The sequence below is a fragment of the Penicillium chrysogenum genome, assembly GCF_028827035.1.
Source record: "Penicillium chrysogenum strain IBT 35668 chromosome Unknown utg000005l_segment0_segment0, whole genome shotgun sequence".
NCBI lineage: Eukaryota > Fungi > Ascomycota > Eurotiomycetes > Eurotiales > Aspergillaceae > Penicillium > Penicillium chrysogenum.
In genome coordinates this window covers 8,229,703-8,257,454 of record NW_026622753.1, presented here as the reverse complement: position 1 = coordinate 8,257,454, position 27,752 = coordinate 8,229,703, and the positions used below count along the sequence as shown (strand labels likewise).

The window sequence follows — 27,752 nt, the reverse complement described above, 5'->3', positions numbered from 1 at the left end:
CACACCCGTTACATCTCTCTCATCTAGCGGTCAATGACACTGTCAGATCCTCCTGTTCCTTCAAATTGGGACTTTGCTCCCGTGCATCACCTACTATGTTCGCCTATCGAGGGCTGCACTGCGAGACCTAGTCGCCACAATGAATCTACAATCACCTCGCTTGGTGAACAACAAGCCGAGGGTGATCCCCGTTACACCACTAATGGCAGACTCATAAGTCTCCAGCGGAGTAACCCAAAACTTGGTGACTTCGGTTCTCTTTGGGAGCTTTTCCATGGGGCCCCTGCTCCTGCAAGCGTCTCACCCACTTTGGGGACTACAAGGACCGCCAAGTCTGAGCTGGAGAAGGTTCAGCCATTAATTGAAGAACTGCTGCCTAGTTCAGCGGAAAGACCTACCAGAAAGGTCTCATTCTCTGGCATCCCCTGCATCGAAGATTCTGTCCCCATTTCATCTGACGCATCTCACGCCATCAATGATCCAGATCCTCGGGTCCTCAAGGACACCACCACTGGCTATACCTCCCATTATCCTTCTCGCCCGAAAGCACATGTGACAGGTATCCCTGTCGATTTTGAGGGACGATCATTCACTATCTTGAAACGGGGTTCTGTTCATGAGCCTTTAGGAACGACTGCCAATGTGACATTTGGTATTCCACCGACCCCTCCGGAGACTATTACTAGAGCCCTAGCAGGTGATCCAAGTGATACTCCCACGGCGAGACCCAAGTCTCGTTCTCGCGGAAAAGATTTCCGGAAGAACACGCGCGACAACCCAGTCACTTCCGAAGAAAGTGCTGGGCTGGACTTGGACACCAGCATTGTTTTCGATCACCCCGTTCGTGAGAAACCTGTGGCAATTCCATTTGTCCCATTTCAAGTCGGCAGACCTGAAACGAAGACACGCCATTATGATACCCCACCGTCCTCATTTGATGATAATGAATGGATACTGAATACTGATACCATCCGAGGATTTGCTTCTGGAGGTACTCCTGTGCGGTCTCTCCTTCACCAATCCGCCGCGGAACGAAGAGTCACCTTGATGAGTAGACTCCTCGGTCATTTTCCTGATTACGCCAAAGTCGTGTCTCAAGTGGGACAGCCTTTACACCATAGTCCCAAAGAGAGTACTACCTCACGTCCTATTCATGTATTTGTTGACGTGTCAAATGTATGCTTTAGTCCCCCATTTACCCAATATCTGTCAAGCTAATTTGCCTCAGATCATGGTCGGGTTCCACGATTCGGTGAAAACCTCGAGAAATATCCCTCTCTCAGCCCGAATTCGTCGTGTCCACATGTCCTTCGCGAACCTCGCATTGATTATGGAACGCGGCCGCCAAACCGCCAAGAGAGTCTTGGTCGGATCAGATCGTCTTCCCTGCGTCGATGAAGCTGAGAGACTCGGCTACGAAGTGAATATTCTTGAGCGTGTGCAGAAGGTGAAGGCGATCACACCCCGTCGCAACAACAAGTCACGGAAGAATACTGTCTCCAGTTACCAGGGTGGATATAGCGGTCCTGAAACGGTCGCCGGCTCTGGAGAGCGATGGGTTGAGCAGGGTGTGGACGAAATTCTACACCTGAAGATCCTGGAGAGCCTTCTGGATACGGAACGCCCGGCGACGATTGTTTTGGCGACGGGGGATGCGGCAGTAGCTGAGTTCTCCGGCGGTTTCATGAAGATGGTCGAGCGCGGGCTACAGCGCGGCTGGAATGTTGAGCTTGTCAGCTTTTCTCAGGGCACTAGTTACGCGTACCGGAAGAAAGAGTTCCGAACTCGATGGAGAGACCAGTTCAAGCTGGTTGAGCTTGACCGGTACTTGGAGGAACTGTTTGAGTGAATGCGTTCACTGGAGGTTCACCTTTTGCCATTTCAATCAATGAAATCAAGACTTATCTTTTCAGCTATTTGGATGCCCTAAGCATCTTTACAGCCCTTATTGCCTATCGGGGAGCTAAATGAACCACTCGCATTAGGCCTTCTAAACGCTAAATGATATACAGAGCTGGCTTTTCTACCGCTCGCCTATACTGCCATTGAATCTCGTTGTCGCTTAAGTTGACCAAGCTCGCGCTCTAGCTCTTTATACTTCGCCCGTGCCCCTGGTGTATCCTTGGGAAGATCATGGAACGCCCTCACGCGGCCTTGCAAGGCTTTGACCGTCTCCCGCATCTTGATAACGTTCTCCTCCTCCGCTATCAGTTCCTCAATAGTCGGACCCCGGGGTTGGATTTTTTCAAGTGACGCGATGCGATCTTGGTACTCCCCGACCTTGATTGCAAGTGTCTTCGTGCCGCGTGTCCATTCCGACGTCAAGCTTTGTGTTTCGGACGGTGTCTCATACGCCACATCGGTCTTCAATTCCTCAAGCTCCGCCTGTAGCCGTGCTAGCTCTCGCTGAAGGTACCGATGCAACGTGTCGACCTTTCCAATTTGTTCCTGGGCCTCGAACTCCTCCACCGTGAGCTCCACAATCGACTGCCCCAGATCCCCCGGGTTCGGATTTAAAGTATTGCCCAGAGCGGCGGCTGAGTCGGCGAGGTCCTCTAGATCACGTCTCCCTGTATCATCCAAACACATCTCGACTTCATCAAGGAGTTGATTCTTCTGTTGTTCGTGGGGGTCTTTGCGTTCGAACTCTTCCCGTAGTTTGTATGCCTCAACAGCCTCTTCGCGCGCGCAATGTTGTAGAGTGGCTTCTTCATCTGCGGCATCATTGGCTGCAGCTAGTGTCAGGAGGACGCGGAGGGTATCTTCGTTGCGCTCGAACTTGGGGACCGGTTTGGGCGCGTATTGTCGATTGAGCCAGGAGTTGACGTACGCCCAATCTTTAGCTTGGATAGCAGCCTGGCGGGCTTTAGCTGGCGAAAGGAGTGGACTATCCATGAGAATATGTACCGATGCAACTCCAGAAATGAATTCAGACAAATCAGGAGGGGAAAATAAATGGCCTTGAAGAGTAATGTGTTGACGATAAGATACGGCCAAGGCGGTCGATGCGCCACGCCAAGTGTGAGGTTGTCCTCTACTTCCCCTCGCCGACTTTCCGGGCTGCTCGAACAACAATGACCAGCTACTTCCCACCAGGTGGCAGCGCCAGTAATGGCGCCAGTACGCCGACCGCATCGTCTCCGTTGTCCCCGCCAACGCAGCGCCCGACCGCGCTCACCAATCGGTTGACAACGGTGCTGTCGGCATCGTATGCGGACTCGGACATTCGGGACTCTCTCGAGACTTTGAGCTTGAGAGGCATTCACAACACTGAAGAGACACGTCGACAACTACGACTGGATGTACAAAAGGAAGTTGTCGATTGCAATGCGGAGATTGTCAAGGACTTTGGGAAAGTGGCCGAGGTGAGACTCCTATTGCTCCTTTAGAGATAGGGCTCCGGAACTCTAATTACTGAATGGCGATTGCAGCAATTGAGACGGATCGGAACGGTTGTCTCTACGCTCAATCAGACATGCGAAGATATGCGCAAACGAATCAACCTCGCGAAGCAGGACACCACGCCGGTACTCGAGGAGGCTAGCGCTCTGATGGCACAGAAGAAAGAGACCGAGACCAAACAACAGCTGTTGGAAGCCTTTTCGAAACATTTCTTAGTTCCGGAAGAGGATTTACTGGTCTTGACGTCGGCCGAGGAGCCTGTTGACGAGCGGTTCTTCGACGTGTTAGCTCGTGTTAAGCAAGTGCACCACGATTGCGAAGTCTTGCTCGGCGGCGAGAATCAGCGACTAGGCTTGGAGGTGATGGAATTGAGCACCCGGAATCTCAATTCCGCATACCAGAAACTGTACCGATGGATCCAGAAAGAATTCAGATCCCTGAATCTAGAGGACCCTCGCATCAGTAGTACGATCCGACGCGCTCTACGGGTGCTGGCAGAACGCCCGAGTCTATTCCACAGTTGTTTGGATTTCTTTGCGGAGGCACGGGACTATGTGCTGTCTGATGCTTTCCACTATGCATTGACCGACGCTGTTTCCGGGGCGAATGGGCCCGGCACCAGTGATCACACCGTCAAACCGATTGAGTTCTCGGCGCATGACCCACTCCGGTACATCGGTGACATGCTTGCCTGGGTGCACTCAACAACTGTATCAGAACGAGAGGCTCTGGAGTCGTTGTTTGTTGATGACGGGGACGAACTCGCTCGGGGGATTCAGGCCGGCCTGAATAGCGAGCCCTGGTCGCGCATCGATGAGGATCAAGAAGTTGCCTTTGATGGCCAAAAGGCACTCAGTGACTTAGTCAACCGCGATCTTACGGGGGTGTCTCGATCCCTGCGGCAGAGAGTAGAGCTCGTCATTCAGAGTCATGAGGACCCCGTTACTTGCTACAAGGTGGTGAACTTGCTGTCTTTCTACCGTACGACCTTCACCAAACTAGTGGGCGCGCAATCGCACTTGGTCGACCTGATCCAGAACTTGGAGAAGTCCACTCTTGGCCACTTTGAGACTTTGATGCGCGACCAAATCAGCGCCTTGGCGGGCGACAATATTGCCCTGACTCCACCAGACGACCTGTCACCCCCACAGTTCTTGTTAGATGCTTTGGAAGGCCTAGAATTACTGATGAAGACATATGAGACTTCCGTCGGACCAGGAGATTCATCACCCGACGCGAACGAGAATCCCTTCACTTCTGTCCTCCGAGCCGCCTTCGATCCATTCTTGACACTGGCCCGGTCCTCATCCGACGAACTCCAAACCACCACAGCGCAGTCCATCTACCGCACAAATATACTCCTTGCAGCTCGCGCAGCTGTGTCACCATTCCCCTTCGCCAGCTGCACACACGTCCCTCCCATTTCTGCAGCCCTATCAACTCTCCGCAGCGATCTCCTCGACACCCAACACCAATTCCTCCTCGAGACCTCTGGTCTCCAAAAGCTCTTAGATGCCCTAGAACCTTTCTCAGAGACCGCCGAAGACAAGACCGAGAAGCCAGACCAGAAACCCCATCTAGCTGACCTGGCCAGTCTCCCAGCTTTCCAACCAGAATCCTTGATTACATCCAGCCAACAACTCGACGACTTCCTCCCATCTGCGCTTATGGACGCAACCGATAATCTGAAACGCGTGCAAAGCCTCTCCCTTATTCAGAGCGTCACTGAGGATGCAGTTGAGGCATTCTGCCGTGATTTCGAGTTCGTCGAAGGCATGATCATTGCCGCCGACGAGGCGCGAGGAACTGTGAATGTGGCCATTGGTACAGGGGACAGTGTTAGCGACCGGAGTGGTAAATCCGATGGCAAGACAGAAGCCAGCGAGAAGGATAAAGAAGAGGCCGAAGAGGGCGAGGATGAACAATGGAGTTTGAGATCGTTGTTCCCTCGAACGACGGGGGAGATCCGAGTGTTGTTGAGTTAATCTATATATCCCCTATACAGGTTGTACTTGATCTATATCGAAATGTACAATGAAAACATGCAGCTGCACAGCCCCGGAAATCAATGGGTGCGCTAGAAGCGCTCAGTTGAGAACATGTTAGGACTCAGATATAGCATTCGAGTTAACAGGAAGAGGAATATGCCAAATACATGTAGACAATAAACAAGAATTGCTATTGCATTCCTATAACCGTATCGAACATACAAAGCCCCCACGGACGAGGGGGAATAGAAACAAGAGAGCAGAACCAAAAAGTCCAAGATGAGTGAATCAAAATCTACTCTATCCACCTCGCTCACCAAATTCCCTCGCCCAATCTTCATATTTCCGGAGCCCATCGGAGGAAACACTAGGCCGAATGGAATACAAACTTGACTCGAAGTCCGGGAATATAATGGCGCGGATCTGGTCCATAGGCGTGTGTAGAAGGGCCTCACCCAGATTACGCAGGGGGCCCATGGCCGCATCTTTAGCGAGGGCTGTTATGTCTGAACCGGAGAAGCCTAGGGTTCTTAGTTAGGAATACGAACCAGACAAAAAAGAAAAAGCAAAAAAAAAAAGAGGCGGGTATAGACCGTGAGGAATCAACATACCTTCTGTCACCTGTACCAGAACCTGGATATCCGCATCACTCAGCTCATGATGCTGATGACTGAGGAGTCTGCGTATCTGCTGCTCGCGGACATGGTGTTCGGGCAAGGGGATGTACTGGCGACGGACGAAGCGGCGACGTGCAGCCTCATCGATATCCCAAGGCATATTGGTAGCCGCTAAGACGAGGACACGACTAGCGTCGCCTTCCTTCTTCTCGCGGCTTGTTTGTTCGCGGCCTGCAGCTGCGCGCTGGAGGTCAGACCATTGAACGAGGAATTCAGTCTTGGAGCGACGTGAGGCTTCGTGCTCTGAGCCGGATGATCGGGCAGAGAGGAGGGAGTCGATTTCGTCGACGAAGATGATGGATGGGGCGAGGGCTTTGGCGAGCCCGAAGAGAGCGCGTACGAGCTTCTCGCTTTCGCCGTGCCATTTGGATGTTAGACTTGATGCGGAGATGGAGAAGAAGGTTGATTTTGATTCTGTGGCTACTGCTCGTGCGAGCATGGTTTTGCCTGTGCCTGGCGGGCCGAAGAGGAGCATTCCGCGAGCTGGTTCGCGGAGGCCAGAGAAGAGGTCTGGACGGAGGAATGGGTAGACGACTGCTTCTTTGAGGGCCTTTTTGGCTGCTTCTAAGCCTGCTATGTCATCCCAGTGTACTTCGTCACCGCGCACCACGATGTCGTTCAGAATTTGCTTCGCTGACTGGGGATCCACGCCCCTAGGCAATTTTTCCATTATTTTCACGATTTCACTGTCGTCTTCCTCGTCTTCGTCCTCTGCGTCGCTTGCTGTGGTCCGCTGATCTGAAGACTCTTGGTCGCTTGACAATGGCGTCTCCTGCTGTTTGACTGGTGTGGCTTTGCGCCGTACTGCACTATCGTTATTCCCTTGAGAAATAGCCAGCCGGTCGAGACCACGATGGAAATCATCACCACTAGCGGGTGATGGGGAAACGCGGGCCGTTTCACCAATTATGGGCGGTCTAGGCGCAGAGTTTGTCCGCGGTTTATCGTGGGAAGAATTCTTTTCACGGTCAAGCCGAGGCGTCAGACTCCGAGAAGTACTCTCGGACTTGGTGGCTTGCATTGGATGGCTTGTTGGTTGATGGGAGGATCGCAAGGCCACAGGCTTGGGTTTGATGGATGGTCTAGGTGGTGCAAAATCAGCCGGGTTCGGCATAGACATTGCATGAGGATTTTGTTGTTTAGGGCTGTCAGGTGGGGGTCGAGGCACCCGCGGCGGCAGCTGACTAGGCGACTGGGCAGACGGTCTGGGAGAGGACCTTTTTGGAGATGAACGAGGAGGCTCTCGCCAATGGGCAGCAGGAATTCGGTCTCCGGATAGGTGGTCTTGGGAAGAGCGAATTCTCGGCCGCGGAGGCTCATCCCCAGAACTAGGTCTTGGTTCTGGATCTCGGCGGAAATTGGGGTCGTGGGCGGCGCTTTGCCGAGATGATGCGAGAGCCGCTTCGCTCACAGGCTTCTCGCCGGATGCAGAGCGATAGATGCTACCCCATGCTAGACCCGCAGCCGTAGAGGCAGCAGGCCTCGATTCCTTCTTCTTTGACGCAACCTTGACTTTCTTGCCATTCTTTTTGCCATCGCTGCTGCGCAGAGTTGTCAACATTGGTTTCCGGCGCTCGGGACTGGAACCACGCGACTTCGTTTTGCCCGAAGAATTCGAGTTCACACGCAATGCAGGCGAACCAGCCGCTGACAGGGCGGCTGTCCCAGCATCGTCGTAAACTGGCGGCGACTCATGACTTTGTTTTGTCGGCAGCGCAGGGCGGTTGGGTATGGCGGCTGGTTTGGAAAGGTCGGTGTATCCCACAGCAGGGATTGTTCCATCTCCGATCCAGCCCGGGGGTTGGAAGACGATGGCGGTATGCTGGGGGTAGACTTGCCCTTGACGAGGGTAGCGGCCTGTTTACTGCCATTTGCCTCTGCGGATTCTTTCCTGCTTTCTTGGAGAGCGCCTAGTAGATCGACGCGTTCTCGGCATTGAATCTCTAGCGCCCGGATGGAATCCTGCAGGGCTCTTTCGGTTTCGGATTTCGGGGTATAGTTCGACGGTACACGACGGGCATTGTGGTGGTAGATAGTCTCAAGGGCAGATCTCCAGGACCTCAATGCTTCCTCCTCGTTGTTCTAATATAATGAGCCTCAGGGAACTGGTGTCGAATTAGTGGACTCACCTGCCCCTCAAAGTACACTGCAGTGGAGCACGCGAGATAGCACTCGTCGTACGTCTTCTGCAGGGAAGACGCAGGCCGTGGGCGCATCATTTGGAATATACAGGCCCGCCTGTATCCATTTCACGACAAGTTGGTGGAGTTGGTGAAAGCGATGATCTCCCGCAGGTGGAGGGGGGAGGATTTTTCGCGTGACGTAGTCGATTCGGAGTCGATTCGGAGTTTTGTACTGCATGCGTCCATTGAACTACATACATACATGACTAGGTAGTAGCATCTTTAGTAGCATCTTTATACAAATCAATTGAAATGGTAAAACCCAGATATCATCTCTAAATTCCTCACGTCTATGGGTACATGCAAGATACTAAAAAAAAGAACATAAGTTATAGTGATGCCACAAGAGAACCCAGCCCTCTCAAGAAACCAAAAATAGAAGAACCAGAGGGGTTTCCAACGCCGGTCACAGTATAGGACACATCGAATGGAAGAGAGCATCGAAGAATCCCAAGATAAGAAAAATAAGAAAATAAGCACCAGGTTTAATCTCCGAAGTCGAAAGTGGCCGTGTCCCGCTTTTCCCAAAACTATACATTGCCGAAATGCTTTTATGAAAAGCCCTAAACATGCAAAGAAGATCGAAATCCAGGCTCTGCTGGCCCAAGATGCGCCATGATGAGGGTTGCTGGGCTCCGCCCAACCCCCAAAATCCAGAACATATTGTAAAAGAACAGACCCATATCGCCCGAAGAGATCAAAGAAAGATTATATGGTGCCCACACAAACGTGGTATATCGAACAAGTAGCAGGTCCATCGGGAATGGTGGATGGGACCCATGGCGAGCGGCCGTGGGAGAGGTTCAAGTCGAGGTTCGTTTAGTCGAGGTGCTTCTTGAAGTAAGCCTTAGCCATCTCGTAGGATGTCCTAGAAAAAAAAAAAGTCAGTAAATATCCAATCAAGTACGGAGAGAAACCGAGTCTTAGAATGGGACGTACCAGCAAATTGCAGTGCTCGGCATAGTGGAAATAATCCGAGGGCGCATGCCACGCAGGAAGCCAGACCAGCCAAACTGGCGCTTGATGATGGCAGCGGCGTTGAACAGACCCCTTGCGGACCGCACCTCCTCGCTCTCTGCCAGGCCACGGGTCTGAAGGAGCGTCTTTACGACGTCAAGGGGAGTGGTAATACCAGCTGCGAAGGCACCGGCCAGACCACCTGCGATGCAGTGGGTGAACGGGTCGTACTCATTCTTGGGGTTCATGACCTTCGAGATGGACTCGTAGGCAACGAATTGAGTGGCCGTGAAGGGCACGGTCATGCAAAGTGTGGTGGGGTAGGAGACGTAGAAGGCCTGGATACCTTCAGTGCGGTAGAGGGTCTTGGCGCATTGCGCCAGGGTCTTGTGAACTGAGCCGTGGACCTGCATACGTTGCTTCATGACTGGAAAAGGAGTTAGCGGGGCGCGATTTATTGCCTCACATGGGTCACTTACCATCGAATGGGTTCATCAGCGCATCGCTGGCAATGGTAGCGGCCGCTCCACTCATAGCTGCACGATAATCACGTTAGTGCACAAAATAAAAATCAATTCAACAAATCCGAAAATCTTACCGGCAGCCAAGGGGTGGTGTCCATCGTCGACATTACCGCCAGCCATTTCCTTCACAATCTCATATGTACCGAAGTAGACAGCGTGGGCGGGACCTATCGTCGCGAATCAGAATTGAGTCTTTAACTCAGGACCTTCCACGATATACACACCTGCACCGACAATAACACTCGAGACTCCCTTCCATAGTGTCCGCCAGCCCTCAACCCGATAGATTGTAGAGACCGCGTTGGTCAATCCGGTGTAGAGACCGCCAGTTGAAGGGGTCAGGATTTGCATGCGAGTCTAGCGACGCCCAAAATAGTCAGCGCTCAATCTTTTCCTAGTTCGAATGCCATCAACCCAAAAATCAAGCTTACCTTGAGCAAGTCAACAGGGTACATCACTGAGTGTTCCTTTTATCCGGTCAGCCAAAGATCCTCATCAACACCCCTAACAACGATGTAGACATACCGCTATCCCCGCAAAAGCACCAGCCAGCATATTCCGGCCAAGGCCATAGTTGGACGGAAGGGCTTCATAGCTAGAACAGGTTGCATCACATTAGCTAAGGCCAAACAATTGGATTCCGCAGAGCGACAACAGGGCGGAACAAGTCAGGATGCTCAACAGGGACAATCAATCAATGCCTGAAACAGGTCATATCTCCAGAAAATAAGATGTGTTTGTCCCTGTGTTCATTCCAGCGATCCCGATGCCCGACTGCCGGGGGAAGAAAAAAATCCATCGGAGAGCGACATACTCGAATTCCTGTCCGGGGATCTGATCGGGAGCCGCCATGGAGCTTCCGCTAGCTCAAGGCGCAGCTGTAGCAGATGAATAGTTCGTGCGGAGAGGGAGGGAGGTGGTTGACAGTGGCGGAGGTGGAGGAATGGAAAAGTGAAGATGAGATAAACGGGGATTGGGGTTGGAGATCCCGAGGAACACAGACACAATGCCAACGAGAGAGTAAAAAGAACAGAAAGCCAACAAAAAGGGGGGGATGAATGAAATGAAGAATAGAAGAATAGAAGAAGAGTGTTCCTTCTTTCTTCTTCTTTTTTTTTTCCTTTTTAACGGAGTATCTGGGGAGGAAATCCTGAAATATTGGAAATTTAGGTGTTTTGGGCTCAGGAAAACGGCGCTAGGGAAATTATTCACGGACTTTGCCCAGCTTTTATTATGTTATGATTTTACACTATTAACTCTTCAATGTTCTTATTTCTGTTGGGCCATTAGAGACTATCTTCTACTTATCCTCTCTAGTTATCTTCCTTATTCTCCTTACTTTAATCCCTTTAGAAATACTCTGGAGAATCCCCCGTGCTTATTCAGAATCGGCGGCCAGACCCCGGAACTAACTGAACATAATAGTTAACTAGTTACCTACAATGCTACAATGTAGTAATTATATGTATCAGTATCCAAAAAAAAGGCCGACATAACTGTACGGAGTATTCCGTCCAGCTCCGGAGAACACATGCCTATTAACACTGACTACCAAGACATCCAAGGTAAAATATCTCCGGAACTTCCGATGACGGAGTTTACCCTTAACTTTTTATGTAAAGTACCATATTGGTACCTCCACAGTGAAATAACCACGGTACAGGTACACGGCTGGTACTTCTGATTTTATCAATCAGATAAGACGGCCCCCCCTAATAAGCCATGTACGCCCTTGACCACATTTCGCCTAACTCATATTAAGTGGAGCTTTGGGCTTCTTCGGCTTCGAGAAGGGGGCTTTATTTATTCTATTAAAGTACCTATAACCATCTCTTTATACATACATACACAGGTGTACATCATGATATTTCATGTCCATTCCAAGGTTGTTAACTAAGATTCAGATCTCGTTTCAACCTAGGAGACGAAGCAGAAAACAGAACACGCGATTTTTGACCGGGGCATGCCGAGCCCCGGTGGGACTGCAAGCCGCGAACTAAACTCATCTGGTCTGCATATATTGGCTCGGTTTCGGCTGAGTGACCCCCTGTTTCCCATGGAAAACCCTTACACTTCATAGTCAAGGGATCGAACGTGGTGGATATCGATTGGGCTGCCAGTCCGTAGAGTCACTCTATAGTATATACGAGCGTACATGGGCAGAGTCCTCATTCTCCTTCCACTCGCTACATGTGTGCATTGAATGGGAGAATTTCTCTGATATCTGCCTGTTATAAAAGCTCTGGAAGCAATCATTTCTGTAAGGGGAAAAAAACCGATGCGCCTGAACTCGAGGCAATGAGGAAAGAGAAGACGGAGTCTGTGATGGAAAAAAGAACACACCAAAAGAAAAGCCCTCGTCAAATGAGGATACATGCAGAATTCGAAGTATTTCGAGGACGCCCCGAACACAAAACTAGGACGATTTCAGCCCTGGAGATGGATGGATATTACCGTTGTTGCTGCGAAAACAGTGCAAGGGTCACGATCTCAATGCCTAACGGGTCAAGGGTGGAGGAGGAAAAGGAAAACAGGTATGCTGGAACTTCTTGTAAAAAAATATTGTCGTTCACGTCGTCAAGATCTCGTCCGTAACTAGTCTACGGCGAGCGGAGGGTTAAAGTTGTGGTTTACCACTCAACGTTAAACGACCACTCTCCTAGAGAATACGGGTTAGCAATGTAGTGAGATCACAGATCAGATTCCCACTTACCATTCTTCAAGTTCTCGGCAGTGTCACTCAATAGAATCACCCGGCGCTTGTTGCAATAAGCAGTCTTGTCCAGGATATCGACTTTGAGTTCTGCCAACTCGGCAACTGGCTTCTCGAACATCTCACTGAGACTCTCAACGGCCATCTCCAAATCCTTCTGGTTATCCTCAAATATCTCAGTCAGGTTGTTGCGAGCAAGGTAAAATGCAAACGCGTAAGTCCACTTCAAGGTCTGACGGCATTGCTGGAGGGCCTGCGACGCGGTATCCAGGAACTGCACCTCAATCCAGGACAGACCAGACTGCGACTGAAGACTAGTCATCTTCTTCTCGGTCTTCAGGTACAAATCCTTGTCGAGCTTGGCAGACTGCTCATGGTTCGCATACCGATTATAGTAATGCAGGTAGCGCTCCAGGGAGGAACGCGATTTGGCTTGAGCACTTCGGGCGTCTGCGCCTGACTTTTCTTCGTAGCGGTTGCAGTTGTACCAGCTCGTGCCATGCTCGGACCAGAGGCCCATACACATCCAGCAGAACTCGTACTTGCATTTGCGGCAAGTCATGTGGTTACAGCCGCCGTTCTTCTCGATCGTCGAGTTACACTTAGTACACTCTTTGGTGTTTGCCGAGATCCAGTTGGCCGTCTCGGAGTCATCTTCACATTTCTGTAGCCACATCTTGACCAGCTTGCATGGAGCGGGCTGGTGGTCGTTGAGGGAACAGCCGAAGCAGAACTCGTGTTTACAGAAACATCGCACAGTTGGAACAATGCGACGGAGATCACGGTTCTTTACCCCACAGTCAATGGCGTATTGACAGTTTGGTGCTGGACACCATTTTAGGTTTTCTTTATCGTCGACGTAGGTCCGGGTTAAAAGTTCGCGATACCTGTTAGTGAGACACGTTAGCGGATTCTAAATTTTCAGCTAAAAACAGCCGCCATAATGAGACACCCCACCTTCCTTGAAGCTCCTTTGTCACGAGCAAATCCAGCGACTTGTAGTCCACGATGCGATTACAGCCATCGCCTGGACACTGGATCCGGGCAGCCTCTCCTTCCTCTTTAATTTTCTGCCCCAGATAGTGTCGATAGCAGTCGACACAAAATCGGTGACCACAACGCATGGCATACGTCTCGAGGTCATCACCATCCTCGCAGCAGATATCACACATGAAGCCCGGGACGCGCTCAGTCTTTGCGGTCCCCTCGAAGTTCGACCCAAGGCCAGCCTCCTCCAGCGTCTCCTCCGGATGCTCCATATAAGACTCAATCAATTTTTCTTTGTTCCACCGTCCGAACCGCAACAAGATCGCCACCGACTCAGGCGGGAGCCCGAGGACGGCGCAAACCTCGTTGACCTGGCCAACCTGTTCTCGCTCGATATCTGGAGGGTCGAGAACCTTGAACTCAACTTCGTACGGCTTCTTTTTATGCTTGATGAGGTCTTTATCGTCCGAAAATCCGGCGTCGAGGTCATCGAAGTCTGCTTCCCAAGGCACAGCTTGTTAGTCACTCATACTCAAGACACAGCACACAGGGAAATAATAAGACCAAGTAAAGCAAATATCAGACGCCCACGTACCTTCCCCCAAGCTCTCATCCTCAGAGCCCTGGGTACCCAAGAAATCATCTTGGCTCGAGACGTCGCTCATGAAATCATCGTCAGAGTCCATGCTGGCGGTCGTGGGCGTCGCGGAGAGCCTCTTTTTTGGGCCGGAACTGACGGGACTTTCTCTCTCTAGGGTTTCTGTTGCAGTTGTTGACTCGCTTTTGTGGGAGTGCCGGTCGGACGCAGAGGGTTTCCGGGAGCCGGGGGCGGCGTTTGGCTCGTCCGCAATCGCCTCAGCCGCCTTTCTCTTTCGCGTTATTGGAGGCGTGGTGAAGGTAACGGCAACGATGCCGGGTGTTATAGGTGGTGAGATCCAGACGTCACTGGGTAAAACCTGTAACGGGCACGGATAGAGGGGAGTGGGGAAGTGAAAGATCTCCCTCCGAAGGCGGCTCGAACCGGTGTTCGAAGGAATTACGATTTGGGTTGAGATATTGAAATCTCTACAATTCTATTGAAATATGAAACTGAAATAGAACACGGACCAAAAAAAATAATAATCATTCCTACCTAGGTAGGTTGGTCAGCTGACTCATATATGAATCATTCCACTTGTTGACTTTGCACTCGTTTTGTCTCTGTAGGTTGCCGTGGACTATGTTTTCAAAGGAGATACCTTCGTCCTCTCCTAATACACCTTTATCACTACCCTCTCTATATTCTAATATCTAGTATCCTTTATCGACGTCGCTATACCCCCGCCTACCCTCTTTATCCGAATACTACCTGTCAGCCGGAATTACTCCCTTCCCGTACATTCATTTAGTCTTTTACGTTCTCTGTGTAGTAGCCACCTTAGGCATTACTTGTTGGCTTTAGGCCTAGCCATTGGCACTACTTTATAAGCCTAATATGGGTTAAATAGCTAAGTAGGTCCTACTCTTTACAAATCACACTCGCTTTACTTTTTTACCCCCTTATATAGTAGTAGTATTAAGTCACTACAGTACACTTCTCTCGTTCATCAATAGAACCCTACAAAATTCAGCCGGATCCTCGTACGGGAAGTAATTCCAGTCTACAGTCAGTGATCATTAGTATTTCTACCCCAGTACAGTAGACCCACTTCTTTTCTGCCGGCATAACCCCTTGAGTTCCTATCTACCTAGTAACTACAACTTAGTAGTTATGTTTATATTTAATAACCTCTTCCACACGGCGCGGCATAGTCTCATGGGGTAGTAATCTCAATGATTAACTAACTACGCGCACTAGTTGGTTAGCTTACAGAGGTGGAAATAGGCAGGCGGTATAGAAGAGCGGTCACTAATAATACGCCACTGTACATATGGCCCCATTTTTTTCTCCCATAGTTAAGCCAAAGTCCTAATTCCAGTCTAGTAGACTACGCACACCCCCATGGGATAGAATCGAATCTGCCGACAATTATAGTCTCTATCCTAGGACTACCTTGCGAAGCTTGCCTTGCTTAAGAATATTTCTGGAGTCTCCGCCTTTCACGTGACATAGACCGCGCGGGGCCGAAGCTGCTGCCCAAAACGGTAGTCACGTGGTCTTTCACCCAACTTTCATCGTGGATCCTTACCCAATGCCCAACTATGATTTTCCTACCTTTAAAACACCTATTTTAACGAAAGGAATTTTTATCATTCTGGCACCTCGATCACTACATATACCTATAACAATACCACATCTGGTCAAGCCCAGTGAACCTCTCGTCCTCCGATGGTGAGTTGCTATCGCCTATATTAGACTCTTGATAATATTAACACCTCCCCCAAGGAGACCCAATCTTTCAAAATAGAAGCTTTAGATAAAGTCCCAAGTTTCTTCGGCTCCGAGGACAACAAAGTGGTGTGCGTAGCATATACACAAAGACCAAAAACAGTCTACTGGCGAAATAGCTCTGTCTCAATTTGGAAAATCGACGATCGCGGTCAAAGGGAAGGGAAACCAACATTGCTTGAAGAAAGTTCGGGAAAATTTGATATGATTCCAGGCGTGGCTCTATACATCACTTCGGGGAAGGTCAAAGTCTTGGAGACCTAACTATATAACACTTTGGCCAAGTCACATCCACGCACGGGGTTCAGGAAAATCTCAATGCGTGCACCCTCCTCCTTTATGATCATCGACACTGCCGTGTCTTGATCTAAGTTCAAATCATTCGTAATAGCTGCGTATACTTGTGGAACGAAAATCTCTTTGACGGCATCTTTCTTTGCATCTCCCAAGGTGAATTCCACCAACGGCATGGTCAGGCTAGGGCCATCATCGACCATAAAATGGTAAACTTGGGTTCCCCGTGTAATTGTGGTCTTGAAAAGGGCCTTAGCAAGTTCAAACGCCCCTTTTGATATATTGATGATCAAGGTACAAGTCCCCTCAATGAATTGGGGAAATATCATAGAGAAGTCCCTAGCGAAGCATCGTTCTATACGCTATACGATTACTGCACTGTCAAGTATCTAAAGCAAGTTGGCGTAGATGTTAAGCACGCGGATCTAGGCAAGGAGGGCATTCATAGCAACGGGCATATGTTCTTTATGGAGAAGAAACCCTAAGATTGCAGACCGGGTGTACAAGTGGCTGAAAAAGCACTAGTCAACGGAAAGAACGTCCATGTGTTGTATTGAGGAAGGAACCCGTGGAATAAAAGCTGTGACTTCCAGCGAAAAGAACTTCCTCTTGTCAACAACACACATTTCTTGCTGGCATCACACGTCGCCTGCTACCAGCCTCTTTTTCTTCCTTTTTCCTTTTATAAAACAAAACCAACGCCTTCGGAATGGCGGGCTCTGAACGCCCCCGTGTAAGTGTTGACACCACTGCCATGCCTTTGTTTCCCCAAGCCTCCCAATCCCCAGTCCAATGAGGCTTCTACCATGACCATCATACTCTCAACGAGTATCACATATTCATTGTTCATAAATTGTTGGAACATGCACTAACAAATGATAGGCTTTTTGTTACTATTGCAACATGCCAGATCACACAGAAGCTGATTGCCGCCGGTTGAGGGCGCTGGGTGCCCTCAACCGCATGTCCCTCCCCCCGGCCACCGTAAGATCCACATGCCTACTTTTGGGGAAACGTTATTGATTTGAGATGTGACTGCTGCAGACCAAGCGCAAGGCTCACCGCGCCTTTCAAGGCGGCAAAGCAAAGAAGGGTATGTCATGCTGTTGTCAATGATACCTTTCCCAAAAGTTCCCTCTCACTTCACTCTCACTTCACTCTCACTTCACTCTCACTTCACTCTCACTTCACTCTCACTTCACTCTCACTTCACTCTCACTTCACTCTCACTTCACTCTCACTTCACTCTCACTTCACTCTCACTTCACTCTCACTTCGTCCTTTTTCACATTGTTCTGTTGCCCTGTTGCCCCATTGCTCACGGGCGAGTGGCTAACATATCAACAACCAAGACCGCCGCAAAGGAGGGTACGTGTTTGCCCTAAACAATTCTACGGACTAAGCGAACACAATGCTGACATATCTTGTGTGCTTAGCAGCCGCCTCCAACAGCACTGCTCTCCCCGGCCCGGCCCCCCGCTCCCCTCATGGCCCCCAGTCTCCCCGCTCCCCCCGCTCCCGCCGGGCCTCTCCCGTTCCTCCTACCTCCCCCCCAGGGCCTTCCCGCCCTCTAATGAGGCACAAGCCTCTGGCATAGTTGGTAAGTTGATTCTGATACAGACTGTCGAGGTCAATGTTGTCCTCGTGGAATCAGGCTCTAATGAATGTTGATTAGGACGTGCCCCTACCCCTGCCACCACCACCATCGGTAAGCACAATTCCAGCACGCTCTTATTTTCCCCAGCATTGTACTCTGTCCTGCTGTCCTGCTGTGTGTGCTGTGTGTGCTGCGTTTGTTGCGTTTCCTGGAGTTGTTGCGTTTTCTTGCTACGCGGAAGTGTCGCTGTGTTCTGTGTTATTGAGCGGATGTGCTAACGATTGATCAGTGGACGGCGAGAAGAAGAACAACGAGAAGAAGAACAACGAGAAGAAGAACAACGAGAAGAAGAACAACGAGAAGAAGAACAACGAGAAGAAGAACAACGAGAAGAAGAACAACGAGAAGAAGAACAACGAGAAGAAGAACAACGAGAAGAAGAACAACGAGAAGAAGAACAACGAGAAGAAGAAGTCTTTTTTTACCTTTTTCTTTTTCTTTTTTTTCTTTACCAGAGTCTGGGCTCCGGCCCAAATACAATCAACAGACCAGCGTGACTGGTTGCCCTGCGGGCCACTTTCAACAACATTTTTGCTGTATAGAGTAGATGTGTGTTATATTCATGCTCATGATCCTATCTTAGCATTGATCTGAGCTATTATGAATACGCCCGCCCTTTAATAGCCCTTTATAGACAGTTGATGAGTCCTTCTAGTCAGGCTTGAGCACCGGTGCTCTCGACGTTGGGAATTATCCTCTCTTATGGGCTCCCAAGGTTGACCTTTGCTGAATAGGTAGCTCCGGATAAAGCAAAGTACCAGTTACCTATCAGGAAGTCCCGAATTAGGCGTAGTGTGCTTGAGCCCAAAAGTCCACGGGTTTGATCCAAAGATTATAAATAGTACGCGTATGTATGACACCCATGTAGTTATATAAACTTTGGAGTCCAGGCACCTACTCACAGGTCGTCTGCCGTCTATCACTTCCTTTTTTCTTCATCCTTTTCAGGCTGGCGCAATTTTTCTTTCCCTACTTCTTTCAAACATCTCGATATGGCCGAGACACAAGCTCAGCCCCATGCCTTTCTCAGGTCCCTCGTTCAACAAGCCAAAGACCTTGAGCCTGACTTCCCTTCTCCTGATGACTTCCAGAGACTTGGAGTTCAAGTAGTCCAAGTCCCCCTGGCCCCGGAAAATGACCAAGGTCTCCAATTTGAACCCTGCTTCTTTCGACCGCATCCCGATAAACTGTTTCAGAAACATCCAATCCATCCTTTGGACTTGGAGAATGATCCACAGAACATACAATATAGCGAAACGTTGAAGGATTACATAGAGGATGCCCTGACGGAGCATTCCCCTGAAAACGCTCCAATAATAATTGTCGTCACCTTTTCCGCCAGAGCGCGATCCATATATACATGCCGAGGATGTAGAGAATATGATTGGCTCTCACATCCGGGTGGGAAGATACGGACCGCATGAATGGTTCACGCTTGGAGACATCCTAGACAATGAGCAGAAATCTTGGGAGTAAGTAAACGGTCAAGCGTTGAATGTTAAAGTATAAAACTAACAATTTGTAGCCCTCGCCACAGAGAAAATGACCCTCTTACTTACGAGGGAGTTGAAGATCCAAAGCCGTGGCAAGTGGTCAATCATAACCGATACACCAGTCGCCCCTTGAAGCCGCATTCAATTATGTCATGTCTCGCTCAACTCTGGCCTGATACAAGCCAGGGTCTCACTACCCACGAGCTAAGAGCCATCGTGAACACGATGCTTCTTCGAGTGAATCACAACCCATTCCGCAAATGCCATATTCATCCAGTAAGTGATTTTTCACATTTTATATGATAATCTCTAAGATATGTACAGATTTTGGTTCTCTCTTTTATGGGCGATTATCAGGGAAGAATCATTCAAGCTTCGTATGATGGAAAGGGACTGATTCTACAATACTCGCAACTCTGGAGCTTCGCGGACATTAAAAAGGCACCAGTGGAATTGTTCGTTCGATATCGTTTAAGTCAGACAGTTGGTGGTATCCGCACTTTGTCTTAGATAGCTATTTAGTATGTTCTTCATATCAGCCCTGATAATTTGCTTTCCTCCAAAGATACATATTCCCCTTGTCATACCTCACATATTTGCAAATGTAGGAGTGCCTGCCATGTAGATATTTACACATTGGGCTTTGTGGGAAGGAGCGTGTACACTTCTAACTCGGCGAATTTAGGTATAATCTTCCAAATCTCTCAGACCTCTAGAACTAGGGGCTAGTGGAGGTCCACTCCATTCCCGGGGCCAGTTTGACTGCTTATTAAGCATGAGTAAGTTCCAACCTCCAGGGCTGGTTCCCTACAGGTCTGGCACAGGGCTACAGGGCCCCGGGGCTTCCAACTGAGCATCACCTGATCATTTGCTACAAAGCCTACCTAGGTACAGTGCCTGGGCACACCCCCTTGCTTATATAATTTTCTGCCAGTATAAAAGCTCCATGAATTCATACTACGAGATCTATTATGGTGTATACCACCCATAGCTCTCAATAGTAGCCTCCATCCGGTGCGGTATCGTCTTAGAGAGATGCCTCATATGATCCAGATTTAACCCATGCCATGTCTGCTGCGCAGTTTCGACTAAAATACCCTTTGGCATATCATTATTCCTGATATAAATAAGATCAGGTCGTGGAACCTTAGAATGTTGTAGGGTTCGAAACTCGAGGTTTATGCTTAAGTGCCCGAATCTGGCCTAAAATGAGAATCTGAACAAGAGGTAGCCACGGTCTTTTGGGTTAACGTATTATCGAGAGATACCCTGAGCATGCCCACCTGGGCACCTGCCTAGGTGGATACGTACATTTATGCGCATGTAGGTATTGTAGCGTAGGTCCATATGTATGCATCTACATATGTAGTATATCTGACTCTAATAAGAGCTTAGTATTCCGAAATACATAATACGCTCTACAACGTTGTATATCCATCCCAGTATGAAAATAAGGGAATTCGAAAGACATTTGGAATTTTAATAAAAGAAAATGTGGTATCTACTCCTCATCACTTTCCTCGGATTCTTCTTCGGATTCTTCCTCGCTACTCTCCTCCTCTGCCTCGGCAAGCCAATCAACAAATTGCTGGGTTTGGCTGCGGACAGTCCGCATTTCCTCGGAGTTACTAGAGCGCTCATCATTCCACCACTGGTCGTAAGCCTCCTCCTCAATCAGGTCAAGTTCATATAGAGACTTGGCAGTAAAGAGAAGGACCATATCACCCTTGTTGCGATGGATAAGATCGTTCTGCAGGCAGAGCAGTAGATCAACCTGGTCTTTCTTCTCTTCCTTGTTGCGATCGAATAGAGTGCGCTCAACAACCTCCTTGTATGCCGTGAAAACCTCACTGACCGCTGGACCGGCACCCTTGCCGCCCTCCATGAGCTGCTGGATGTGCTTCATGAATGATGACACGATGGCGCGACGGACTTGGTTGTCCGAGGCGTTGGCGCTCATACGCAGTGTGACCAGCTCAAGCTGTACCACATCTGCTGCCACGCCCTCACGTAGACTGTCGAATAAGCTGACTGATGCGTCGTGGTGGAAGTTGTCTTCCTCGTCTGCAGAGAAACTTCCTCCCTCAGATCGTGTCCAAGAGGCATCCGAGACCTCGGATGAGAGCGTTGAAATGGAGGCGGTAGAAAGTGAGAGATTGGGCATGCGGTACACTGTAGTTGGCATAAAGTTAGCGGTCCGGACCAGAAGACACACATTAGGAAACAACATACCAAGTCCCGATGAGGCTACGCTCACGTCGTCGTCTTCATCTTCCTCTTCCTCGCCGTGAATGAACTCGTAGCCCTCGCCATTGTCGCCAACGACGCTGGGATCGTTCTTGGCCACACCGCCGTCGTTTCGAGTCTTCGTGATGCGTTTCCCTTTCTCCACCCAGATGTTATCTGCGATTTTCACGCCATAGGAGAGAAGCGATCCCGCTTCAACGGCACAACTCCTGCCGATAACCACGCCATCAGCAATAATCGCCCCACGGATGTCTGAGTTATCGCCGATCACAACATCGTCCCAAATATAGGAATCATTCAGGTTGACATTTCGACCAATTTTACAGTTTCGACCGAGCACGGAGTTGTGGACTTCTGCCCGGTCTCCGATGCTAGTGCCTTGTCCGATGACTGTGCGGCGCCCAATGACGCAAGAGCGTGCCAGAGTTACCCCTGTTTCTTGGTACATGCTGCCCTTACGAAGGGTGTACGAGTGACCAGGGAGCAAGTTCGTATCCGGGCACAAGGGATATGTCCAGCGCGACAGGATATCCTTGCTAACCGCATCGTAGGCCTTCAGGTTGCGCACGCGCGCAGCGTACTGGTCCTTGATGATGTATGTGTGCAGAGTCTTGCCGTTCAGCTCATAATCCTTCAAGACACCGTATAAGTAGTGTTTCCGCGGGGATTGGTAATCGAAACTATCCGACCATAAGCTCAGTACGTCCGGGGTGCAGATATCGATGCTGCAGTCGATCAAGTCTTGGCGGATATCCAGCTCGGGGTGTTTAAGGATAATTTCGGCGTCAATATTCAGACGAGACGATTGCTCTTCGTGTGGATGGCGATCGATTTCCTCGTAGTGGAGACAGCGATCCTGGGTAGGGTCAATGACGAAAACCGGCGAAACCGATGTGGACTTGGTCCTGTGCCGCAGGCCAGCCTCCCTTAGAACCATGGTCATGATCGCATTCTTGTCAAGTGCTCGGCGGGCCCGATGCTGAGCCAATGCGCCCTCAATGGGCAGGTTGCTGATCACGTCGCCGCTCACGACAATGAAGTCGCCAGTAATGACGTGCTTGGCGTCGAGGTCGCGCATAACGTCACCGACGGATGTAGAGGTCGACTTCAGGAAGGTCAGTTGCTTGAACGGAGAAGATGGAGCTCTCCATTTTGATGCACTAGCAGTATAGGTCAGCTCTGCCATCCATATCAGAGGGAGTCCCTAGGGCAAGCCTACTTGATGTATTTCTCCAGCTGATCCGAGTGCGCTCCTGCGTAGAGGAAGACCTCCTCCACACCTGCATTGGCCAGGAATTCGAGTGTATATTCGATAATCGGAGTATTCGCGAGTGGCAGAAGGCACTGTAATAATTTGGTTCGTTAATTGCGAGGTCTTGGGACATGAATGTTTTGCTGTAGGGACATACACGAGGCTTGTCGCGGGTGAAGGGCTCGAATCTCGTCTCGAAGGTATCTGCGAGCACCTAATCACAGCCACAAGTCAGTAAAGATATGTAACAGAGAGAGGACTTTGGCAAGAACAGTCATGCAACCATTTGCCAACTGCTAGACCTACCACAGCTTGGAACGTCTCTTCAACTTCCTCCGCCGTGTTGGGCTTCGGCTTTTGCCCAGCTTTCTGCTTGGGGGCCATTGCTGCAAGGCGTATTAGCGACGAATTCTTTATCGCTCTAGAGAATCGCGAGAGCTAGTTCTCGTGTAGAGCAGTGGGAAGGCGGCAGGGCTGTTTTACTTTGAATGTGTCAACAACCCGTTCAATCTGAAGTTGGCAGAAGTAAACTGAGATACACCACGAGAGGTCCTTAGATACCGTCTCCAGAAATAGCACCAAAGAAACGCGACGATCTTGTTATCAAAGAAGAGCACAAAAAAGCCTCGGAGTCATCCCGCCCACCTGTTTGCACGGTTTGCACTTTAATCCAAATGTGTTGCCTGAGGCATACAGTCCTGAATAGGTTTAGTTCAGTCCTGTAGATCAGTAGAATGCATCAGACAATAGACTGACGTGTATTCATTCGGCTAGTGTACTCAATAGAACCTTGGAATACACCTGTCCAGGTGGACATAGGCTGATGTACTCATCTCGTACTTCTTAGTTCTTAGTTATTTCATGTGAGAGTATCGCGATATAGTTAACAAATGCAGAATGAGTTTCATAGAGGTATCAAACGACTGAAGAATAAACTGAAATAAAACGCCAAAACTGGGCCCGAAATATGCTAAGCCAAGAAAATTGAATAGGGGGCATAAAAACAGAGTAAGTCCTTGTGCAGGACAAGTCTTTATACGGTGAATTGGACCAGGCGAAATCAAACAGGCGGCTCAACCGTCTGCAGCGGAACATAACCCTCATCCCCCTGCACAGCCGGCTTGGGACCTTTTCCAGTGACCAGAGACCAAAACGAAGAAACAACATTCCCAGCGCGACGACGTAGAGAGCCCGGGCTATCCGACAAAATAGCAGTAGAAGCCCACCAGCTCACCTTACGATAATGACCGCGACGCGCCACACCGAGAGGAGAGATCTCGCCCGAAGCAAGCTCCTTCTCAAGACGCTCAACCTCCATCCAAGATGGGCGACGCCAGAACTTCAATAGCAGACTGCTAACAACGACAGAGACACTGGAAAGAGCCATGGCAGCACCGGCGGCCATGGGCGGTAGCATGAAGCCCGTGAATGGGAGGAAAATGCCCATGGCAAATGGAAGGCCAATGACATTGTACATGCAAGCCCAAATTAAGTTCAACTTGATGCGTTTAAAGACCGAGCGCGACAGGGAGAGACTGGCTGGTACGGAGAGTAGGTCATCCGGACGCATGAGGACGATGTCGGCAGCCTCAACGGCGACGTCTGTGCCGGATGCAAGGGCGATTCCGACGGATGCCGTGGCAAGCGCGGGAGAGTCGTTGATGCCGTCGCCAACCATGGCGACGCGCTCACCTTCTGCTTGGAGGGCGGAGATGATTGAGCGTTTCTCTGATGGAGAGACGGACGCGTGGATTGTAGAGGTTGGGATGCCGACTGCTGTGGCGATAGATATCGCCGTTGAGAGCGTGTCGCCTGTTACCATGGAGGTTGAGATGCCCATGCGATGCAGGGCCGCTACTGCCGCCACAGCAGTCTCTTTCACAGTGTCTTGGAGGGAGATTGTTCCTGCGTAGCGGTTGTCGATTGCGACGTGGATGCGTGTAATGCCGGCCGCGGTGGCACCAGGTTTGGGAATGTCAGCTTCAGGGTCATCGACAGGTGCCCCAGAGTCGGGATCTGCATCAGCAGGTACAAGGACGTCTTTGGACCGAAGGAAGCTGGCGTTGCCAAGGAGGACGTGGTGCCGGATACGTTGGCCGCTAGATGTAGGTTCGACGACGGCAGAGACACCTTTGCCAACATAGTTGTCAACGTCCCCCGTGCTTCCTGGTAACCCATCTTCTCCAGGATGACCTGATTCAGATATGGCCGTAGAGAAGATCGCTCGTCCGATTGGGTGTTCACTGCCTGCCTCTGCGAGACCGACAATCAGCCACCAGAGCTGACGGCGCCAGTCGTTCATTGTCCATTGAGGTTCAATTCGGGTGTCAGCCACGCGCATTTGACCTGTAGTCAGGGTGCCCGTCTTATCAAAGACAACATGAGTAACTTTAGTAGCAGCTTCTAACACGGCACCTCCTTTAACGAGGATACCATGCTCCGCGCCGACGCCGGTACCAACCATGACCGCGGTCGGGGTGCTCAGACCTAAAGCACAGGGGCACGCAAAGACAATGACCGAGATGCAAAGCTTCAAGCAAACCATGACTCGGCCGCCACTGCCTGCCATTTCGAAGATTGTGGGCGGATGAGGTAGTATATGACTGAGGAACATCCAACCAAAGAATGTGATCAAACCAAGACCGATGATGGTGGGGACAAAGTAACCAGCAACGATATCAGCCATGCGCTGAATCGGAGCACGGCTCGTCTGCGCATCCTGTACCAGCTTCACAATCTGGCTCAACTGGGTATCCTTCCCGACTCGAATGACTTTGAAATCAATGGAGTTTGTGCCGTTCACAGTCCCGGCAATTATCTGGCTCCCCTTCTTTTTGTGAATAGGCAGTGCCTCTCCACTGATCATACTCTCGTCAACATAGCTTTCGCCCTGGATGACCACACCGTCTGCAGACACCTTATCTCCGGGGTGAAGGATAACGACATCACCGACTTGAATCAGCTCGGTGGGAATGCATTTATGATTCACCGTCATATCCTCAGCCAAACTGGCTTGCTCAGGCGCTCCATTTATAGGTTTGGAGGCCCAGCGCTCAGCCAGTTTCTCGGCCGCGATGGGATCTTCGTAGATGGTCGTCATAGATGGGGTCAGACACATGAGCCTAGAAAGAGCAGCGGAAGTTTGGCCCTTGGCTCGGTTCTCTAGCCATCGTCCGAGAGTGACAAAGGTGATAAGCATCGTACAGGTGTCGAACACAGTGCTAGGACGCTTGTGGTCCATGCCGCAAAGGGCCATGATCATGGTGAAACAGCTGTAAAAGAAGGCAGCGGACGTGCCGAGCATTACGAGAACGTCCATGGTTGGGGATCGATGCTTGAGTGACTTGAAGCTGGTGACATAAAATCGTTTGCCAATGCCGAACTGCACCGGAATGGTAAGAGCGAGACAGATCAGGTCTCCGAGATATAGGCCTGGGATGAGTGCAAAGCTACCAAAGTCAATTCCGGGCAAATACATCGGAAGAATCATGCTGATGAGGAAGACGGGAACCGCAAAAGAGGCGGCGATGATGAAGGCTCTTTTCCATTCTTGGATCTCCTTCGTTTTTGACAGTGACTGTATCTGTGCGTTGGTATCGTCTGAGTCGACAATCAAGGCGTTGTAACCAGCAGCCTCGATCACTTCCACAATAGACCGGATTCCGATTGTAGATGGGTCGAAAGTAAGGGCTATACGGGAAGTAGCCATTTTTATTGATGCTGATTGGACGCCCGGTTGCTGTAACAAGTTGTCTTCCAATGCTGTAGCAGAAACGCCGTCCCGCAGCCCATGCAAGCTCAAATTGACCTGCTGCGTCTTTTTGGAGATTGACGCCTGCGCCTCTGATGACACGATCGACGCATCAAACCCAGCATCTTCAACGAGGTCTGGAATCTTGCTGGCAGGGAGTATGGTTGGGTCGTGCACAACGACCGCCCGCTCAGCCAGAAGACTGATGTTGAACTGGATTACCCCAGCAACACTGCCCAAGGCACCCTGGACGCTAGACGTGCAAGCGCCGCATGTCATGCCTCCGATTGCGACCGTCGTGACTAGAAGCCCAGATTCCTTTTCTGTGTCAGCCGATGCAGATGGCTCTTTGGAGCCCACTAGGGAAGTGTCCAGCACTCGCGCTCCAAAGCCTCGATCTTCAATGAGCTCTGCGATCTGCTCCGGCGTGATGATGCCTGCATCATGTTCCACGACTGCGCGCTCGGAAAGTAGTGATACGTCCACCGAGTTCACACCACTGACACCGTTCAACCCGCCTTCCACTGCAGACGTACATGCCCCGCATGTCATACCCTCAACCGCCAGGTTGGTGACCGAGAGTTGCGTAGCCGAAAAAGAAGAAGAATCGGGGTTGTTTTGTTCCTCGGTCGAAAGTACTGCCGCATCGAAGCCACAATCCTCAATCATCTCTGCGATCTTCGTAGGCGCTAACACTGACGGATCATGTTGTACAGCGGCCCTGCCCATGATGAGGCTGACGGAAACATCGCGCGCACCGTCTATCCCTTGAAATGCCCTCTCTACTGCTGAAGTGCATGCTCCGCAAGTCATTCCATCGATCTTGATAGTTGTGATGGCCAGTGCGCGTCGACTGGCCCCGCCGGCGTGGGGGTTTTTAGATAACATCTCGACGGTGATGCGCGAAGCGAACACGGCGAGGAATGACGGGATTATAGCATATGGAGTGTGCCTGACAAATTGTCTCCGATGCGATGGCAGAAAGTGATAGCGTGCTGAGGGACGGATGGTTCGGATAGCGCAGGGGACTAACAGATCATTCCCTTGTTGGGCAGACAAAGGGAGCTGCAGAAGTCAAAAAGAAATAGTCTGCCCAGGAAGCCACGTCGGTCGGATTTATCGAAAATTAAGCTAGATGCGCAAGGGAGAGAGAGAAAAGAAAGTGGATTCGCACGGGAACAGGCTTCGGTGATGTGACCCGCATCGGCCACGCTATGGAATGTATAAAGTCGAGGCAATATAAGCGTGGGCAGCTGATT

At 50.3% G+C, this 27,752-nt stretch overlaps 10 protein-coding genes across 10 annotated transcripts; 3 read left to right on the top strand and 7 right to left on the bottom strand.

Annotated features, from left to right (window-relative positions):
- Positions 1–33: 33 nt before the first annotated feature.
- N7489_011507 (NYN domain-containing protein) lies at positions 34–1,849 on the top strand (the record flags this gene model as incomplete). The annotated part of the gene is made up of 2 exons (XM_056717256.1): positions 34–1,176; positions 1,229–1,849. The coding sequence occupies 2 exons, from the start codon at positions 34–36 to the stop codon at positions 1,847–1,849; spliced, it is 1,764 nt and encodes a 587-aa protein (XP_056564878.1).
- A 185-nt stretch (positions 1,850–2,034) lies between these two features.
- N7489_011506 (uncharacterized protein) lies at positions 2,035–2,895 on the bottom strand (the record flags this gene model as incomplete). The annotated part of the gene is made up of 1 exon (XM_056717255.1): positions 2,035–2,895. The coding sequence occupies one exon, from the start codon at positions 2,893–2,895 to the stop codon at positions 2,035–2,037; it is 861 nt and encodes a 286-aa protein (XP_056564877.1).
- Positions 2,896–3,005: 110 nt separating this feature from the next.
- On the top strand, positions 3,006–5,387 carry cog6 (Golgi transport complex subunit COG6; the record flags this gene model as incomplete). The annotated part of the gene is made up of 2 exons (XM_056717254.1): positions 3,006–3,365; positions 3,432–5,387. 2 exons carry the CDS (start codon positions 3,006–3,008, stop codon positions 5,385–5,387), a joined length of 2,316 nt encoding a protein of 771 aa, XP_056564876.1.
- Positions 5,388–5,690: 303 nt separating this feature from the next.
- N7489_011504 (uncharacterized protein) lies at positions 5,691–8,286 on the bottom strand (the record flags this gene model as incomplete). The annotated part of the gene is made up of 4 exons (XM_056717253.1): positions 5,691–5,911; positions 6,002–7,764; positions 7,833–8,149; positions 8,197–8,286. The coding sequence occupies 4 exons, from the start codon at positions 8,284–8,286 to the stop codon at positions 5,691–5,693; spliced, it is 2,391 nt and encodes a 796-aa protein (XP_056564875.1).
- Positions 8,287–9,069: 783 nt separating this feature from the next.
- Positions 9,070–10,583, bottom strand: mrsA (putative mitochondrial carrier protein; the record flags this gene model as incomplete). The annotated part of the gene is made up of 8 exons (XM_056717252.1): positions 9,070–9,118; positions 9,190–9,634; positions 9,687–9,743; positions 9,806–9,898; positions 9,956–10,088; positions 10,163–10,198; positions 10,257–10,326; positions 10,546–10,583. The coding sequence occupies 8 exons, from the start codon at positions 10,581–10,583 to the stop codon at positions 9,070–9,072; spliced, it is 921 nt and encodes a 306-aa protein (XP_056564874.1).
- A 1,778-nt stretch (positions 10,584–12,361) lies between these two features.
- On the bottom strand, positions 12,362–14,117 carry N7489_011502 (uncharacterized protein; the record flags this gene model as incomplete). Its single annotated transcript, XM_056717251.1, has 4 exons — positions 12,362–12,390; positions 12,445–13,331; positions 13,402–13,930; positions 14,027–14,117. The coding sequence occupies 4 exons, from the start codon at positions 14,115–14,117 to the stop codon at positions 12,362–12,364; spliced, it is 1,536 nt and encodes a 511-aa protein (XP_056564873.1).
- Positions 14,118–16,059: 1,942 nt separating this feature from the next.
- Positions 16,060–16,269, bottom strand: N7489_011501 (uncharacterized protein; the record flags this gene model as incomplete). The annotated part of the gene is made up of 1 exon (XM_056717250.1): positions 16,060–16,269. The coding sequence occupies one exon, from the start codon at positions 16,267–16,269 to the stop codon at positions 16,060–16,062; it is 210 nt and encodes a 69-aa protein (XP_056564872.1).
- A 533-nt stretch (positions 16,270–16,802) lies between these two features.
- N7489_011500 (uncharacterized protein) lies at positions 16,803–19,753 on the top strand (the record flags this gene model as incomplete). The annotated part of the gene is made up of 10 exons (XM_056717249.1): positions 16,803–16,826; positions 16,976–17,077; positions 17,138–17,186; positions 17,446–17,461; positions 17,530–17,693; positions 17,769–17,801; positions 17,980–18,163; positions 19,160–19,222; positions 19,276–19,519; positions 19,568–19,753. The coding sequence occupies 10 exons, from the start codon at positions 16,803–16,805 to the stop codon at positions 19,751–19,753; spliced, it is 1,065 nt and encodes a 354-aa protein (XP_056564871.1).
- Positions 19,754–20,744: 991 nt separating this feature from the next.
- On the bottom strand, positions 20,745–23,126 carry N7489_011499 (translation initiation factor eIF2B catalytic subunit epsilon; the record flags this gene model as incomplete). The annotated part of the gene is made up of 5 exons (XM_056717248.1): positions 20,745–21,415; positions 21,476–22,650; positions 22,710–22,834; positions 22,900–22,956; positions 23,049–23,126. The coding sequence occupies 5 exons, from the start codon at positions 23,124–23,126 to the stop codon at positions 20,745–20,747; spliced, it is 2,106 nt and encodes a 701-aa protein (XP_056564870.1).
- A 676-nt stretch (positions 23,127–23,802) lies between these two features.
- On the bottom strand, positions 23,803–27,381 carry ctpA (Cu(2+)-transporting P-type ATPase CCC2; the record flags this gene model as incomplete). Its single annotated transcript, XM_056717247.1, has 1 exon — positions 23,803–27,381. One exon carries the CDS (start codon positions 27,379–27,381, stop codon positions 23,803–23,805), a length of 3,579 nt encoding a protein of 1,192 aa, XP_056564869.1.
- Positions 27,382–27,752: the final 371 nt, after the last annotated feature.